Here is a 13,187-nt window from a genome sequence, read left to right on the forward strand (position 1 = left end):
AGCAGAGCTGACGGCTGTGTTGGCTGTGGAAACTGATTTCTCTCGTCCTGAAAAATACAAGATTGGGCTGCTAATGCTGCTTTCCTGTTCCTAACCTGCTCAGGAGATAAACCAGGGATTTCAGACTCCAATCCAGCACCTTTCCCCAGTAGTAAATACACGTGGCATTACTGAGTGATGTCATGGCTGGAGCACATCCCAGCGAGGCCAAGCCTGGATCAGGTTATATCTGTCTTCTCAGAATATTGGCTTACTCCCAAAGGAGCATATTGCCAGTCCAAGGGCAGTGACTGAGGCCACCTTTCCCAAGGTCATCTCTCGCACACACAGAGAGGACAGCACTCGCTTCCGCGTACGCAGCACAGCCTGAGCCACCCACGCAAAAGTCGCAGTGCAGCCATGGCAGTTGCTGGCTGCATGTAGGGCAAAACTTCTTGACTTTCCTTTCTGGCATCACTTTGTGTTGGCACCAGTGAGGCAAGGACCCCCAGCCCTCCTTCCTGGTGCTTCATCATCCGGTTGCCTTTGAGGTACAGCATGAAAGGAGGAATAGGAATCACGTTAACTCCAGCTACGTGGTGCGTCTGTAAATAACTAGTCCTCATAGTTCAGTATGGTTTTGTCACATCGAGGCTTACATCTTCTGGCTGGGAGCATCGCAGCGAGAGCCCAGCTGCCCTACAGACCTGAAATGCTGCTTGTTTCAGTTAGTGAGCCCACCCAGACTCAGCTGGGTGGTCTTCTGTGCTGGAGTTTGGACCCACTCAGCTTTCATTGCCCTCCGTCATTAAATGGGTGCAAGTTTGTCTTCACTGAAGCTGGAGCGAAGCTGTAAGGCAGGCATAATGAAACCCATTTGGCTCGCTCTCAGGTCAGCCTGGCAGAAGTCGGTAAAGTCCTGTCTAAGCAAACTGCACCGCTTCACTTCTAATCAGGCTGTAGTTCTATTTAGATGATGCAACTCTTTAAGATCAGGCCTAATCAGAAAATGGATGGAAGCATAATCTGATGTGCCTTGAGTGAAGCAGAGGTAGGGATGTGCATGGTTCTGGTACCCTGCAGTGGTTGGGGACACTGAGGGACCCCACAGCCCCCTGGTTCCTGGCACACTTTGCCGTGGTTGCTGTTTCCTGTGAGAGCCTCCCCCATCAGTCAGCATTCCAGTTTTCTTCTCCAAATACAGCTGGAGTGTAAATAACCCCCCGCCACGGATCCTTCTGCAGGGTGGGTGAAGATGTGACATTGGGCTCTGTGGCAGCCACCCGGCCAAGCAGGATGTCATCCATGGGCTGGCACGGAACAGAGGGCTTGTGCTCTGCCTGTGTTCGTGCTGAGCCGGAGCTTTTTCTGCTGTCCTTCCCCAGCCTTGTCACTTAGGGCCACCGCAGCTCTGCAGCACCCATCTCGCCTCTCTCTACCTTTGTGTGTGTCTGTGTCAGAACTGGGCTCCTTGCAGCCTCGAAAGGGCCAGCCTTGGGTTTCACAGCCTCCTGTCTTGGCCAGGACAAGGGACAAAGATGCTTCTCCAGGCACAGTAGGTGCAGATGACCCTCTCTTTACAGACAGTGAGCATGCCAAGAGAAGAGCCCACATGGCCAGAATGGAGCGGAAGTGAGTAGCAATGTGGGCTACACAGCATCTCCCTGGGCAGCTCGGCCTGCCTGGCCATGCCAGCTGGAATCTGTGGGGTAGAGGAGCTGCTGGTGTCTCCGCAGCCGGCTGTCACATCCCCACTGTGACACTGCAAGCTATGACCAGCCAATATGGATTAATTGCAACCAGTTTAATTTTGTGTCTGTAAATTAAGCTGTTTGACGATTAAGCCAGTGATACAAAGAGACTTCCAGGAGTGAGGGGGACATTAACATGCTAATAGACCTTGCTGGTAGAAGGTTTACTTAGACACATCCCAGGGGGCAGATGACAATTAACATCCTAAGAGACTCTTCTAGAAAGAGGATGCTAATTCAGACCTGCTGGGAAGGGAGATAATTATTTATTATTATTTTATGTAGCCCTGCAGCCTCCCATTCAAGAATGCCCAAGATACTTTAGGACAGGTAAGTTGGGAGAACTAACAGCAGCGATGATACCTAAAAGTTGTCCTGGAGCCACCTGAGGGGAGAAACACAGACAGGAGGGAGGGAGAAAAAGCTGCAGAAACCATCCTGGTTAGCAAGACAGGAGAGGAAAAAGAAACATGACTTCTTGAAGGCACATTAAAGGAAGCGGGCAGGAGAGATCAGAGCTGCAGGCCTGGTGAGCAGAATATTCATTTCAGTAGAGCAAGAAGGGTGTAAGTGCGGCAGGAGGAGGGTGATGTATGCTCTGAAATGCCTTTCCGCCCCAAAGAAATACCCAGCAGAGGACATGGAGCCCTCTCACGCTGCTGTGCACAACTAGTGCAAAATAGGAAGAGATTACACAAGATTTAGGATCAGGGACTTAAAATACAATGACCTTTGTGATATCTGTACATAGGGAACTTAACGCTACTCATAACCTTGACACGCTCTGGTGTAATGCTTGAGGCAGGGTTTCCACCACTATTAGAACTGCACACGTGCACCAACAGAACAATTTTAAATGCAGACCATCAGTTGGCTGTAGCTTGGCTACTGTGAGTTGTCAAGCACATTGTAACAGCTTTTCCACAGAAGACAGATCACAGGAGCCAGCTAACCTGCCTGACAGAGCAAACATATAAATGTATGTATATTTGTTCACTCATTTCTGAGCATACTTGTTAATCCATCAAGCTCAGCTGCAGGTACTAAATGCTGTTTTCTGTCAGAGCTAATTCATACCTTGAGCTATCAGAAGGGGAGTCTTCCTCAGCAACAGCTGCAAAGGGACGGAGCTGGTCTCTTTGCTCTCTGTCGAATCTAAGATTGCAGAGTTTGTTTCTCTCTTCTTTTCCCAGACATTACAATTATGTGGGACATGACGTTAAGAATTATAAACATCCCAGAGCGGGGCTAGTTGTGTACTCACACCACCAGACTTTGCACCACCTGCTTCCCTAGTGCCAGCTATGCCTCCACAGCGATGGCGGGTGGCCACAGCCTCTCTCCTGTGCCTGCCAGAACCTGCTTGCTCCTCCCAGGCGTTTCTTCTCCTGCTGCCTAAATCTGTTTGGGGGACCTGCCCATGGCTGGGTAGGGGGAACTGCCTGCACTGCGGGATCTGGACAAGGCCCAGCCATGGTAGCCCGTCTGGGTTGTGGGAACCGTCTGTCTGCTCCAGGGGCCTTGGCCAAGCAGACCTTCGCCTGGGGCTGGTCTGCAGAGGGCTGTCTGCCTTGGGGGGCCGGCCGGGTTGGGCTATGGGAGCCCCTGGCCAAGACCAGGCCGCAGGATCCTGGCCGGGCTGGGCTGGGCCCTGGCCAAGGCAGAGCCGAGGGACGTGCGTGCCAGAGGCCGGGCCGCGGGGATCTTGGCTGGGCGGGCCCTGGGCCTGCCGGAGGCCGGGCTGCGGGGCCCTTGGCTGGGCCGGGGCTTGGCCGAGGCCGGCGGCGGGGCCGGGCCGAGCCTCAGGAGAGGGGCCGGCGGGCGCCGAGCGGCGGGATTCCCCGTTGCCGCGGTAACGGCGCGGGCCGGCCCGGCAGCCCCCGCGCGGCTGTAGCTGGGGGCGGGGCCAGCGGCCGCCCTCAGTCCCGCCCCGCCCCACCGCCGACGGTTGCGGCCGCCATGTTGAGGCATGGCAGCCCCGGCGCTGTCGGCCCCTTTCCAAGATGGCCGCTCGCTCTTCACCGAGGACTTCCGTCCCCGCTGAGGCCTCCGACTCCCGGCGCGGCGGCGAGCGTAGCGGCCCGCTGGTGCGGTTCTTTCCTCGGAGGTCCCTCGCCGCTCGTTAGCTGCCGCCACCGCCCCTGCCCCTCGGAGCGGGACGGCAGGCGGGTCATGGCGCTGCTGCGGCTGCTGCTGCTCCGGGGCCGCTGCGGCTGCTGGCGGCGGCCTGCCCCGCCGCCCGACCCGGCCTGGGCCCGGGCTCGCCCGCGGCCCGGCGGCGGTCCCCTCGGCGCGGGACGCGGCCTACAGGTAACGGGGCGGCGGAGCCCGCGGAGCGGGGTGGGCCGGCCCCGGGGCGGAGCCTCGCCTCCTCCGTGCTCGGCCGGGAGTGCAGCGCCGAGCACCGGGAGGGAGCGACGAGGGGGGCCGGCAGCGTCCCCCGGGGAGAGGCCGGCCCGGTGGGGCGCCCGGGCCTCCAGGCTGCACCGGAGAAGGCGAAGGGAGGGGAGCTGGGTCAGCCCTCAGGGCTTCGTGTTTAAATGGGCTCTTGCTTCGAGAAAGGCCTTTCCTCAGAAGAGCGCTCAGGTTAAAGCATCCCAAAGGTCCGTCGTTTCAGTGCTATATAACGGGAACTTGGGCGAAGGAGAACACTTAGGCTGTCATAAGCAAGAAAATGCTGTTTTAAGGTTTTTTTTTCCTAACTTTATTCGCTCTAGCTCTTTGTATCTCTTGTGACAGAAGTGCCCGCTGCATTGGTGTGCGCCACAGATGTGATTTTCCCTATTTTTGCAGTGCTGCTGATATTGCAGGGCTCCCCAACACAAGCCTTAATGCAGAAGGCGAGGTTCTTGTTTCAAGTAGGTCTCCAGCGTGATTTAAGACTGTTCTGTGGTTTCTTCAGTGCATTGAAGAAGCACTGGCAGTCCAAGTAGGCAATGGAGGAAGAACAATTGTGGGACTGCTTTGTGAATCATGCCAGGTTTTTCTGTGGTCAATTTAAACTAGTCTAAGCTGTTCTGTTCTAGAAAGTATCGATCCCAAGAGGTTACCCTCTCCAGCCAACACAAGCAGTTGTGTTGCTGCCCAGCAAACCCGGAAAAAAGGGTGAGGGATTTTGGCCTAGTCGGTGTTCCTGTCTGGTTTGCCGCACAAAAGTTTGTGCATGTGCAGTACTGGGGTGGTGAGACGGGGAATCGCACATCAGAGAAAGGGCAAGACTTGTGTTCAGTGAGAGTATTAGTAAATGTTAGTTCGAATGTGGTGAAGTTGCCTTTAAACATGAATGTCAGCTGCAGGATTATGAGAAAATAGCTGTGTTGGCCTTACTGCTGTGCAGCAGGGTTACAAAGTAGTAATCCTTCAGATTTCCTTTTGTGGGAGGGTATCTTTACATTTTAAGAACTGACTTCCAACATATCTTTAGAATGAAGAACAGAAGTACACGGAGGAAAAAGATAAAACGTTCAAGTGTTTTGAGTATATGTTTCTATTTATACACGTGCTTTCTTTAAACTGGGTTATAAACATCTTCAAAGTCACATGGCAAGTCCACAGCACAACCAGGAATAATATTCAGGTGTCCCAGCTGCTGGTCCTGCAACTTACCCCAATTTTTTTTCATGTTTAGAAATCTTAGTCTCACAGCATAGAGGAAGGTTAAGCAGTCACAGTACTCTTCCAATAGCTTTTTTTTCTTTATCTTCTTTCTCAGAGCCTTCTGTCACAAACACTTTCACCTCCACATCAAAGTCTCAGTGGAGTCCTGGTGAAACAACACATAATTCGAGATCCAGTCAGGCTTTGGAATCTTTTAGGTGAGTCCTGAAGAGCCAGTGTACAGGTGGAGGAGGGGAAGAGGTCTTATTTAGTAAGAGTATTGACTTTTCCTTACCTTCACTGCCTACATTCCTGAAACGGAAATAAAGCTGTTCTATTTTTGGCTTTGGGAGCTGCGTGTGTTTTGCAGGGGTTCTAGGCTTTTGTTTGGTGACAGAGATGAACAATGGCACCTTTCCACAAGGAGCTCAGTGTGATTAAGTAAGTGCTTGAGTCATTAGCCCTAAAAGCTAATTTAAAAACTGCAGACTTCAGAGTAGAGAATCTTTTTCTGCCTCATTAGCAAAGCCTAAGACAAAAATGTCATTCACCTTTGTCAGAAGTCACATCGTATGACCTTGCTGAAAGTGTTGCATTGGAACAAGTTAAAAGTGTGTGTTAGAAAATGTTATCTGAGTGCTTAGAGCAGAAGCACAGAAACGTAAACCAAAGGCAATTGTTCTTCTTGCTACCCTCTTCAAGTTGGGAAGATGAGTTTGCTGATGCCTTTGAGATTTGAATAAAACTGGTCATGGCTATTCTGGCCCATGTGGGTCTGGTGAGCTTGGACTGCTTTACCTTTGAGAGGTGTTTGGTTGGGTTTTTTTAAGTTAAAATACATGCATAATCTTTCAAATGGCAGTGAATCCTGTAGTAGAACTAGCAGGGGACAAGCAATGCAGTTTCTGGGCTTACTGTTTCTGGAGCCTTCACGAAAGACCATGGGAAATGGAAGCTGCTGTCCTTGAGGCAGTTTTCCTTCTGAACTTTTTGCATTTAGCTGGTGAAGAAGTCTTCGCTTATTGTTTTGTAGCAGCAGCTGTGAGTCTTACTGTTTGTAGCCTTACTTTCTTGGCTTTTACTAGAGTATCCTAACAGCATTTACTGAGAAACCTCCATTTAACTCCAGCACATGCATTTCTTTCCATAAGCATTTACAGTTCCTTGTGTGAGGCTGTTCTCAACTGACCATGCCAGTGTTAACTATGGCCTTATGCCTCAGGAAATGTGTGCATGTTTCAAGACTGAAGAATTTTCTCCAAATTATTTTCTTTGCCACATTAATGTGATTTCTGAACAAAGCCATATTTTGATTGGATTGTCAAAATATATATATTATATAAGGAAACTGAAGGAATCTGTCCTTCCCATTACTCCCTCTGGTGAGGCTGTCCCGTTTCCTTTGCACACGAAGCAAGCTGTGAGCTTGGGTGGATGTGGAGCTTTGCTTTTTTTGCATTTGGAGCTCACATATATTTCTGCCACCCTCAGTACACTTCTCTCTCTCTCCTGAGGTCTTCTGGTAGTAACTACTTCATTCTGCTTGCCTGCAGGTAGCACTTACTGGTTTACTACTTCAAGCTCTCAGGGGAATAACCAGAAGAATGGAGGATTCAAAAAGAAATCTCCACAGGAGGATGAGGGTATGTATGTGCCAAAAAGATATTTAATGAAACAAACTGTATGCGTCTGAGGGGTAAGGGTAGACAGCATGGAAGATCTACCTTAATGCTTCTGTCTCCGGGTATTGTAAACCTGTACCTGTAACTTACCAGCTCTGTAAGCCTGTGGCGAAGAACAAGTTTGAAGGGGTATGTTTTGGCTTAGATAATGGAATACTAAGATTTAAGACAGATGATGAAACTGATTCTCTTTCTGTGCCGCTTTGCATCCTATGCAAATAACTTCATTGATGTTTGTCTTGGTTTGGCTGCTTTACAAAGGGGAACAGTAGTATTAACTGAGTTTTGGGTTGGAGGTTTTGTTATAGAGCATTTTGACTTTATAAACTTGTATTAACTAAATTTCTTGAAGCTGAGTTCTGGTTTTTTTCTTATTTCATTTACCTTCCCTGTAGATGTGTCTCTACTTCTAGTGATGCACAGAGCTCAAAGTTAAAAATAGATTCCTTAAAGAGTTCTTAGCTGTGTAACTAATGGCACTTGCTCAGAATTTTTTACTTTTTTTTTTTAAATCAGTCTTCCTAGATACTGTTTTTGTATTCTTACACTGCCTAAGCCCCAGGCATCCCGTGATGCACGACTTTTTGAAAATTAGTTTTATCTCGCTAAATGTGTTCTGGAACCTAGGGATCCATGTGGTGTGCCAGATTATGTTGAGAAGTAGAGGAGTGCCCTGTCTGTACCTTAAGGTTAAGAGGGTGAGGAATTTAATGACACTAATGTGGGGTGGGGGTGCAGGGGAGTAACTTTAGTGCACTAGACAAAAACCTTGTGTAACTTCTGACAGACAGTGCTCTGATCCTTGTAGGAGCCACTGTTACCTTTTACCAGTAGGGTTTCATCAAACATTTTTCAAATAGGAGCAGATTTGTGGGTGTCCCTTCAAGTCTTGGTATTGTTGTCAACTTTCTGCTATTTGTAGGTTGACAACAGCTGCATTCCATTTAAAAAGTGTAATTTGACTCTTCCACTTCTGTAAAGAAAATTCTTTGCTTGTTTGTGAGTACATGCCTCCCAAGAACTGAAGTGTGTGCAGAGATTTTCTAGGCTGTGGGTAAGGCATGTTTTCAGACTCTGTGGTGTAGATTTTTTAGATATGAAGTCCCACAGCTGGTGGCATGTCCTGTACCCACTGGCCTAATGGGGTGGTTTAAGAAAGGTGTCAGAAGTGGGCCCAGGTGAAGACATTCTTCTGTCTTGTCAGTAATGCTTGCAGAAGCATAACAGACCTGAGCATTTTCTTCATTTTATGACATTAGTTGATGCTTGCAGAGGCTGATGGTGTCTTGAATGAGTTTATGGACGTCCGCTGTGCTGCTTGTTTCCTGGACCTTTGACTGGGGGATAAACCTGTAGATGAAGGGCTCCAGATCGTTGTACTGTGAGTCGTAAGGCACTTAGCATCATGCTTAAGTGACACAGGTTGTAATATAATTTTATAAATTATATGATAAACTTTTACCTAGGTATCATCAAATAACTTAATAGCTTGGCTTTTCCTTTGTTGTGCCTAAACATAATGGTCAAATCCTCTTGGACTCACTATTGAAGTTAAAGCAGTCAGCTGATGCTGACTTTTAGCCTGACTCATGTCATTGCAGTCTCTTTAAGGTGAGAGCAGTGGGTTTGCCTGTTTGATCCATTTAACTGGGTTGAAGTCTTCAATGGGATGTGAGTGCAGGTATCGTGGAGTCCTCGTTAAGGAAGTCAGAACTTAGAGGTTGGGACCCTTAGTGTTTGCAAGACCACACAGGGTGACTGTGAGCATAGCGCCTTGAAGTATTGTAGCTGTTAAAATTAGTAAACAGTAACATGCCATGTTCGGTGGCCTCTTTTCTCCTGTGATTAATGGATAGCTTGACTTTGGGAGGTGGAATGCTAGCCCATGTCTCCAGGGGAATACTTGTCTCTGCAGTAATTATTAAAAAGAGCTCTTCAAACTGTCACTGCAGCCCTTGCAAGATTTTAATCGGAGAGTTCAGATTTGGGGTTAATGGCAAATCATTGCTTCATGGAGGCTTTTTGAGACTAAAAAGCTGGAAGTATTCCCACAGCTGTTGCTTGCAAGTGTCACATCCAGTTACTGGTTCTCATTTACTGAATATTGTGGGGTAGTTTATGGTGCAGTATGAATGTTGTACTGTAAAGATAGTCACACTTTACATAAGCTTAGAAATAGATTTTTGTCCTTAATTGAATGCAGAGTAAAGCTTTGCGTTGCCTTCTAGAAATGGTGTTTTTTCCTGAAATTATTCAGCCATAGGTTAAAGGTCCTAGACAAGTCTAATTCCTAGAAACTGGAGAAGGTGTTTGTGTCAAGGTATCTAATGGCTAGCTTTTACCCTGTGGCGATCTTGTGATCATATCCTCAGTTATGTATGCTTTAGAACATATTATATGCATCCTCACTCTTCTGTATTAAATTTCAAAGTGCTTTAGCAATAGTTGACTCTGACATCTCTCAGGAATTTGCATACTGATAGATGGACTTTCTGTTGGTACTCACTTTTCTAGAGTAGTTTCTTTTCTATAGAGAATCTTTTTATTTAGAACTTGCTCAGCTTTTCAGGATATTGCCCAGACTAAGGCCTCTATCGTACTGTATTTTAATTTTCTTTAATAAGACTATAGTGGATGTCATCCTGCAGCTTAGTGATGAATTGCTTTGTTCTAATAAAGCTGGATCTAGCAGATAACACAAAAATGAGGAGATGGCATCGAAGAACAAAGTGGATGGGCTGGTCGCAGTGTCTGAGCTTGTCACTGTCTTTTGAAATTATGACCTTATCTGAAAAGCTGCATTGTTTCTATTTAGGAGCAAGCCTTTCCTGTTAAATGTGGAGCAGAGCTAGGAAACGAGTGAAAAATGATGCCGTGTATCTGAAGGACAGAGTACTTTTTTTAGCATCTGACTGGGTCATATGTTTGTCCCTTGGTTTTGTTGCAGTGTGTGTAGGGTCTAATTGGTGGCTAGTGATAAATGCTGGTGTCAGAACATTTGTTATGAATTTGCAAATAAATCGAATCTGGGCTGCAGCAGGCAGATGCACTAGCAGTCCAGTGGCGCAGAATTAATTTATTTCTGGGTGTAGAATAGTATTTATGTATGCCATGTTGCTGTTGATGTTAAATTGTATATCAAGAACAAGTGCTAAATTGTATATTGAAAATGTCCACATAAAACTGGAAAGAGGAGGAGATATTTGTTGTCATCTTAACTCAAACACTGGCTAGCAGTTGACATTGAACTGTACTGTGGCAGTCCTTTGCGGACCACAGAATTTTAAATTTGCCTATGCAGTGCAAAAAATGTTGTGAGCCTGAGAAAAAGGTATGGTGGCAAATACTTGAAGTAAACCATTCTTTTTTCTCATGTCATCACTTCAGTATGTCGCTAGTACAGTAAAGGTGGGGGAAAGCACATCTAGCATGGGAATTTCTCTTTGATACAGAGCCTTAATGTGGACAAGTTATCAAGCCTTTTTAAACGTGAGGTTAGTTGTATAGCATGGGAGAAAATTTTGTTAAGCAATGAGATTGATTTGCAGTTATTTATGCATAGGTAGGCTGCATATTGTCTCCTGTGCTATTTCAGATTTACTTCAAATGCAGATTTTTCTTAGGTAGTAGAAATGTTGTTGGTCTTGTGATACAGCATGCCAGCAGATCAAGAGCTCACCAGGAAGCAATTACCTCTTATAATACTGTGCTATGTGATTTACCAATGACACTATAACTCCTAATATTTTCCGATGGATATATTAGCAACAGCCTGAGGCCTAGGCAGTGTAGAAGCATGTTACATAGAAGTGGGCTATAGTCATTAATGAGTCTGATTTTTAGCAACAAGGGTCCAGTGGCTTCATTTGGCCTATATCCATATTAGGCCAGGCAAGTGAGATAGTCTGTCACTTTACAATAGGATGACATTTGGTGGGATCGTAAAGGGGCTAGTGGACTGTGATCACCTGAAGTCTCCTGGACCAGGATCAGACTGCCTTAAAACAGGAAATGCTGATCAGAGCTCTTCAAAATATGTCTGAGATTGCTGTCTGTCTTTGTATGCAATAAATAACTTCTGGAAGTGAGGGCCTTGCTTTGGCTTACTGATGCTTCAATTCCTCCTCTTGCTGAAGCAACAGTTAAAGTGAAAGAGGTGACCCTCCAGCATCTTCTCTGTGTACACAGTGCCTCACTGCATGGCTTTTGGGATATTGAGGAACAGCTGAATATAGCCACAGCAATGTGGTACAAGATTTTTTGCTAGCAGGATGCAAAATTTGCCTCCTTCCAGGCAACTGTTAGGTTTACATCTGAATGCTTGTGCTTTCATAACCAGGCTTTTGACCTGGTGCTATTTCATGTGTACAGCTGGGGCCCTGTGGTCTGACAGTCTAGAAGCCAGAAAGGTCTGGGAAAGTAATGCAATCCAAAAAACTGACTCATTCGCGTAACCTTAGGTAAGTCACACAACCTCCTTTGTGAGCCAAGCCAGAAAACTGCCCGTGCAGTGCATGTTAGGTGCTGCTTCTGAGTCTAGTCCTTTAGAAGAAACCAAACATGCAACAAAAAAATGCCCGAAAGGTACTGTTGTGTTAATCTGTCATTTAATCGGCCCTTCTTTGGGTCAGAAAGCTCCGCAATTACATGCTCATATCTTTTTTTTTTTTTCTCTGATATCTTTTTTTCCTAAAGAGGATGAGAAACGCAGGAAAAGGGAAAATCAGATGCATCTTGAACGCTTACGGGCACTCCTCATCATAACTTTCATAGTGCTGATGTTTCGATTCACGGTCAGCGAGAACAGAGAAGGGACCAACATTTCCTGGAACTACTTTGTGAATGAGATGCTGGCAAAGGGGGAGGTCCAGAGAATCGAAGTGGTGCCAGAGAGTGATATTGTGGAAATTTATCTGCACCCAGGAGGAACTCCTCATGGACAAGTTGTGAGTGACCTTCTACAATTGGAATGAATGACCTTAGATTATACTGTTGAAAAGAATTGAATTAATGAATATATATGTTTGGTAAAACTCTAGCTGGTAAACTTGCTCTTTGTTAACTTTTTCTTTTGTTGTATTTGAAATTCAGGTGACTTTGTTACTCATATCAACCTGGAAACTAAGATTCTTAGTTGTAAAAATTGTAAAAATAATTAATAATGGCCTGGAAGAAAGTCTTACATATATCTAAAAAGCTGGGAAAATATAGTATTTTTTTCTACTGGTTCAGTCTGATATGTGAGAAGGTGTCTAGAAGATTGTAAACTCTTATTACTAGATCTTGTTTCAAAATTTTTCTCCTGTTTGGATTTTAGTTTTAAGTGTTTTGTCAAACTCCATCAGACTTCCTTCCTAAATCTTCCAAAATGGAAACAAAGCAAAGTTTGATCACATGCTTACTTCAAGGAGCTGCCACTAAGAAACATTACAAAAAACTGGCTTGAGAGATTAAAATACTGTTCTTGGATACATCCCATTTTGTTTGGTGACTTATGATACATTTGCAAACTGCTGGATGAAATTAATTTCTGACAAAGATACAGAAACAAGGTCCAAGAAGTCCAAGTGGAGCACAAGACACCTTCTTCCCAGTGATGTAGTTTTCCATATATAGAACAAAATTTTCTCTGAGCCTAAGGTGTCAGTATAACTGGGTTCATAAGTTATAGGCTCAGCTTGCCTACAGAGTTGTTGCATCTCCTTGTTTCTAGAGAGCTGAGACTTAATTCTTGACTTTTATGCTTTCATAAGGTGCTGAAAAGACTAGAGGTGTTCCTAAGTTCGTTTGGAGCCCTAGTGTCAGTTACCTGCTCATGAGTTCATCGATGCAGTATCAAAGGGTGTAACATAAGGCTAACTTTATCTGACCTGTCCATGTTGTGCACTTCTGCTCATTGCTCTATCCTTACACTACAATACTTACATGCTGCTTTTGATTGCATGTCCCCAGAACGTTACCCTGTTATACACAATGCGGGTGGCAAACATTGACAAATTTGAAGAGAAGCTGAGAGCTGCGGAGGATGAGCTGAATATTGATGAGAGAGAGAGAATCCCTGTTTCCTACAAGCATCCTGGCTTTTATGGAAAGTATGATATAAATTTGTGCTTACTGTTGATCTTATATTGGTGGCAACATCCCTCACTTGGAGAGGAAAGTCACTTTCAACTAAATG

At 45.9% G+C, this 13,187-nt stretch overlaps 1 protein-coding gene across 3 annotated transcripts in view; it reads left to right on the plus strand.

Annotated features, from left to right (window-relative positions):
• The first annotated feature begins 3,674 nt into the window (after positions 1-3,674).
• The window catches only part of SPG7 (SPG7 matrix AAA peptidase subunit, paraplegin), a 35,731-nt gene continuing 26,218 nt past the window's right edge, over positions 3,675-13,187 (plus strand). For all 3 annotated transcript variants that reach the window (XR_007506769.1, XR_007506768.1, XM_049806446.1), the window contains exons 1-5: positions 3,675-4,040; positions 5,443-5,545; positions 6,881-6,970; positions 11,705-11,955; positions 12,962-13,101. Coding sequence is in view for 1 of the 3 variants with exons in the window: in XM_049806446.1 (XP_049662403.1) it covers positions 3,690-4,040; positions 5,443-5,545; positions 6,881-6,970; positions 11,705-11,955; positions 12,962-13,101 (935 nt within the window). In the remaining 2 variants the exon portion in view is untranslated. The remainder of the gene's footprint in view (positions 4,041-5,442; positions 5,546-6,880; positions 6,971-11,704; positions 11,956-12,961; positions 13,102-13,187) is intronic.

The sequence above is a fragment of the Accipiter gentilis genome, chromosome 7, assembly GCF_929443795.1.
Source record: "Accipiter gentilis chromosome 7, bAccGen1.1, whole genome shotgun sequence".
Lineage (NCBI taxonomy): Eukaryota > Metazoa > Chordata > Aves > Accipitriformes > Accipitridae > Astur > Astur gentilis.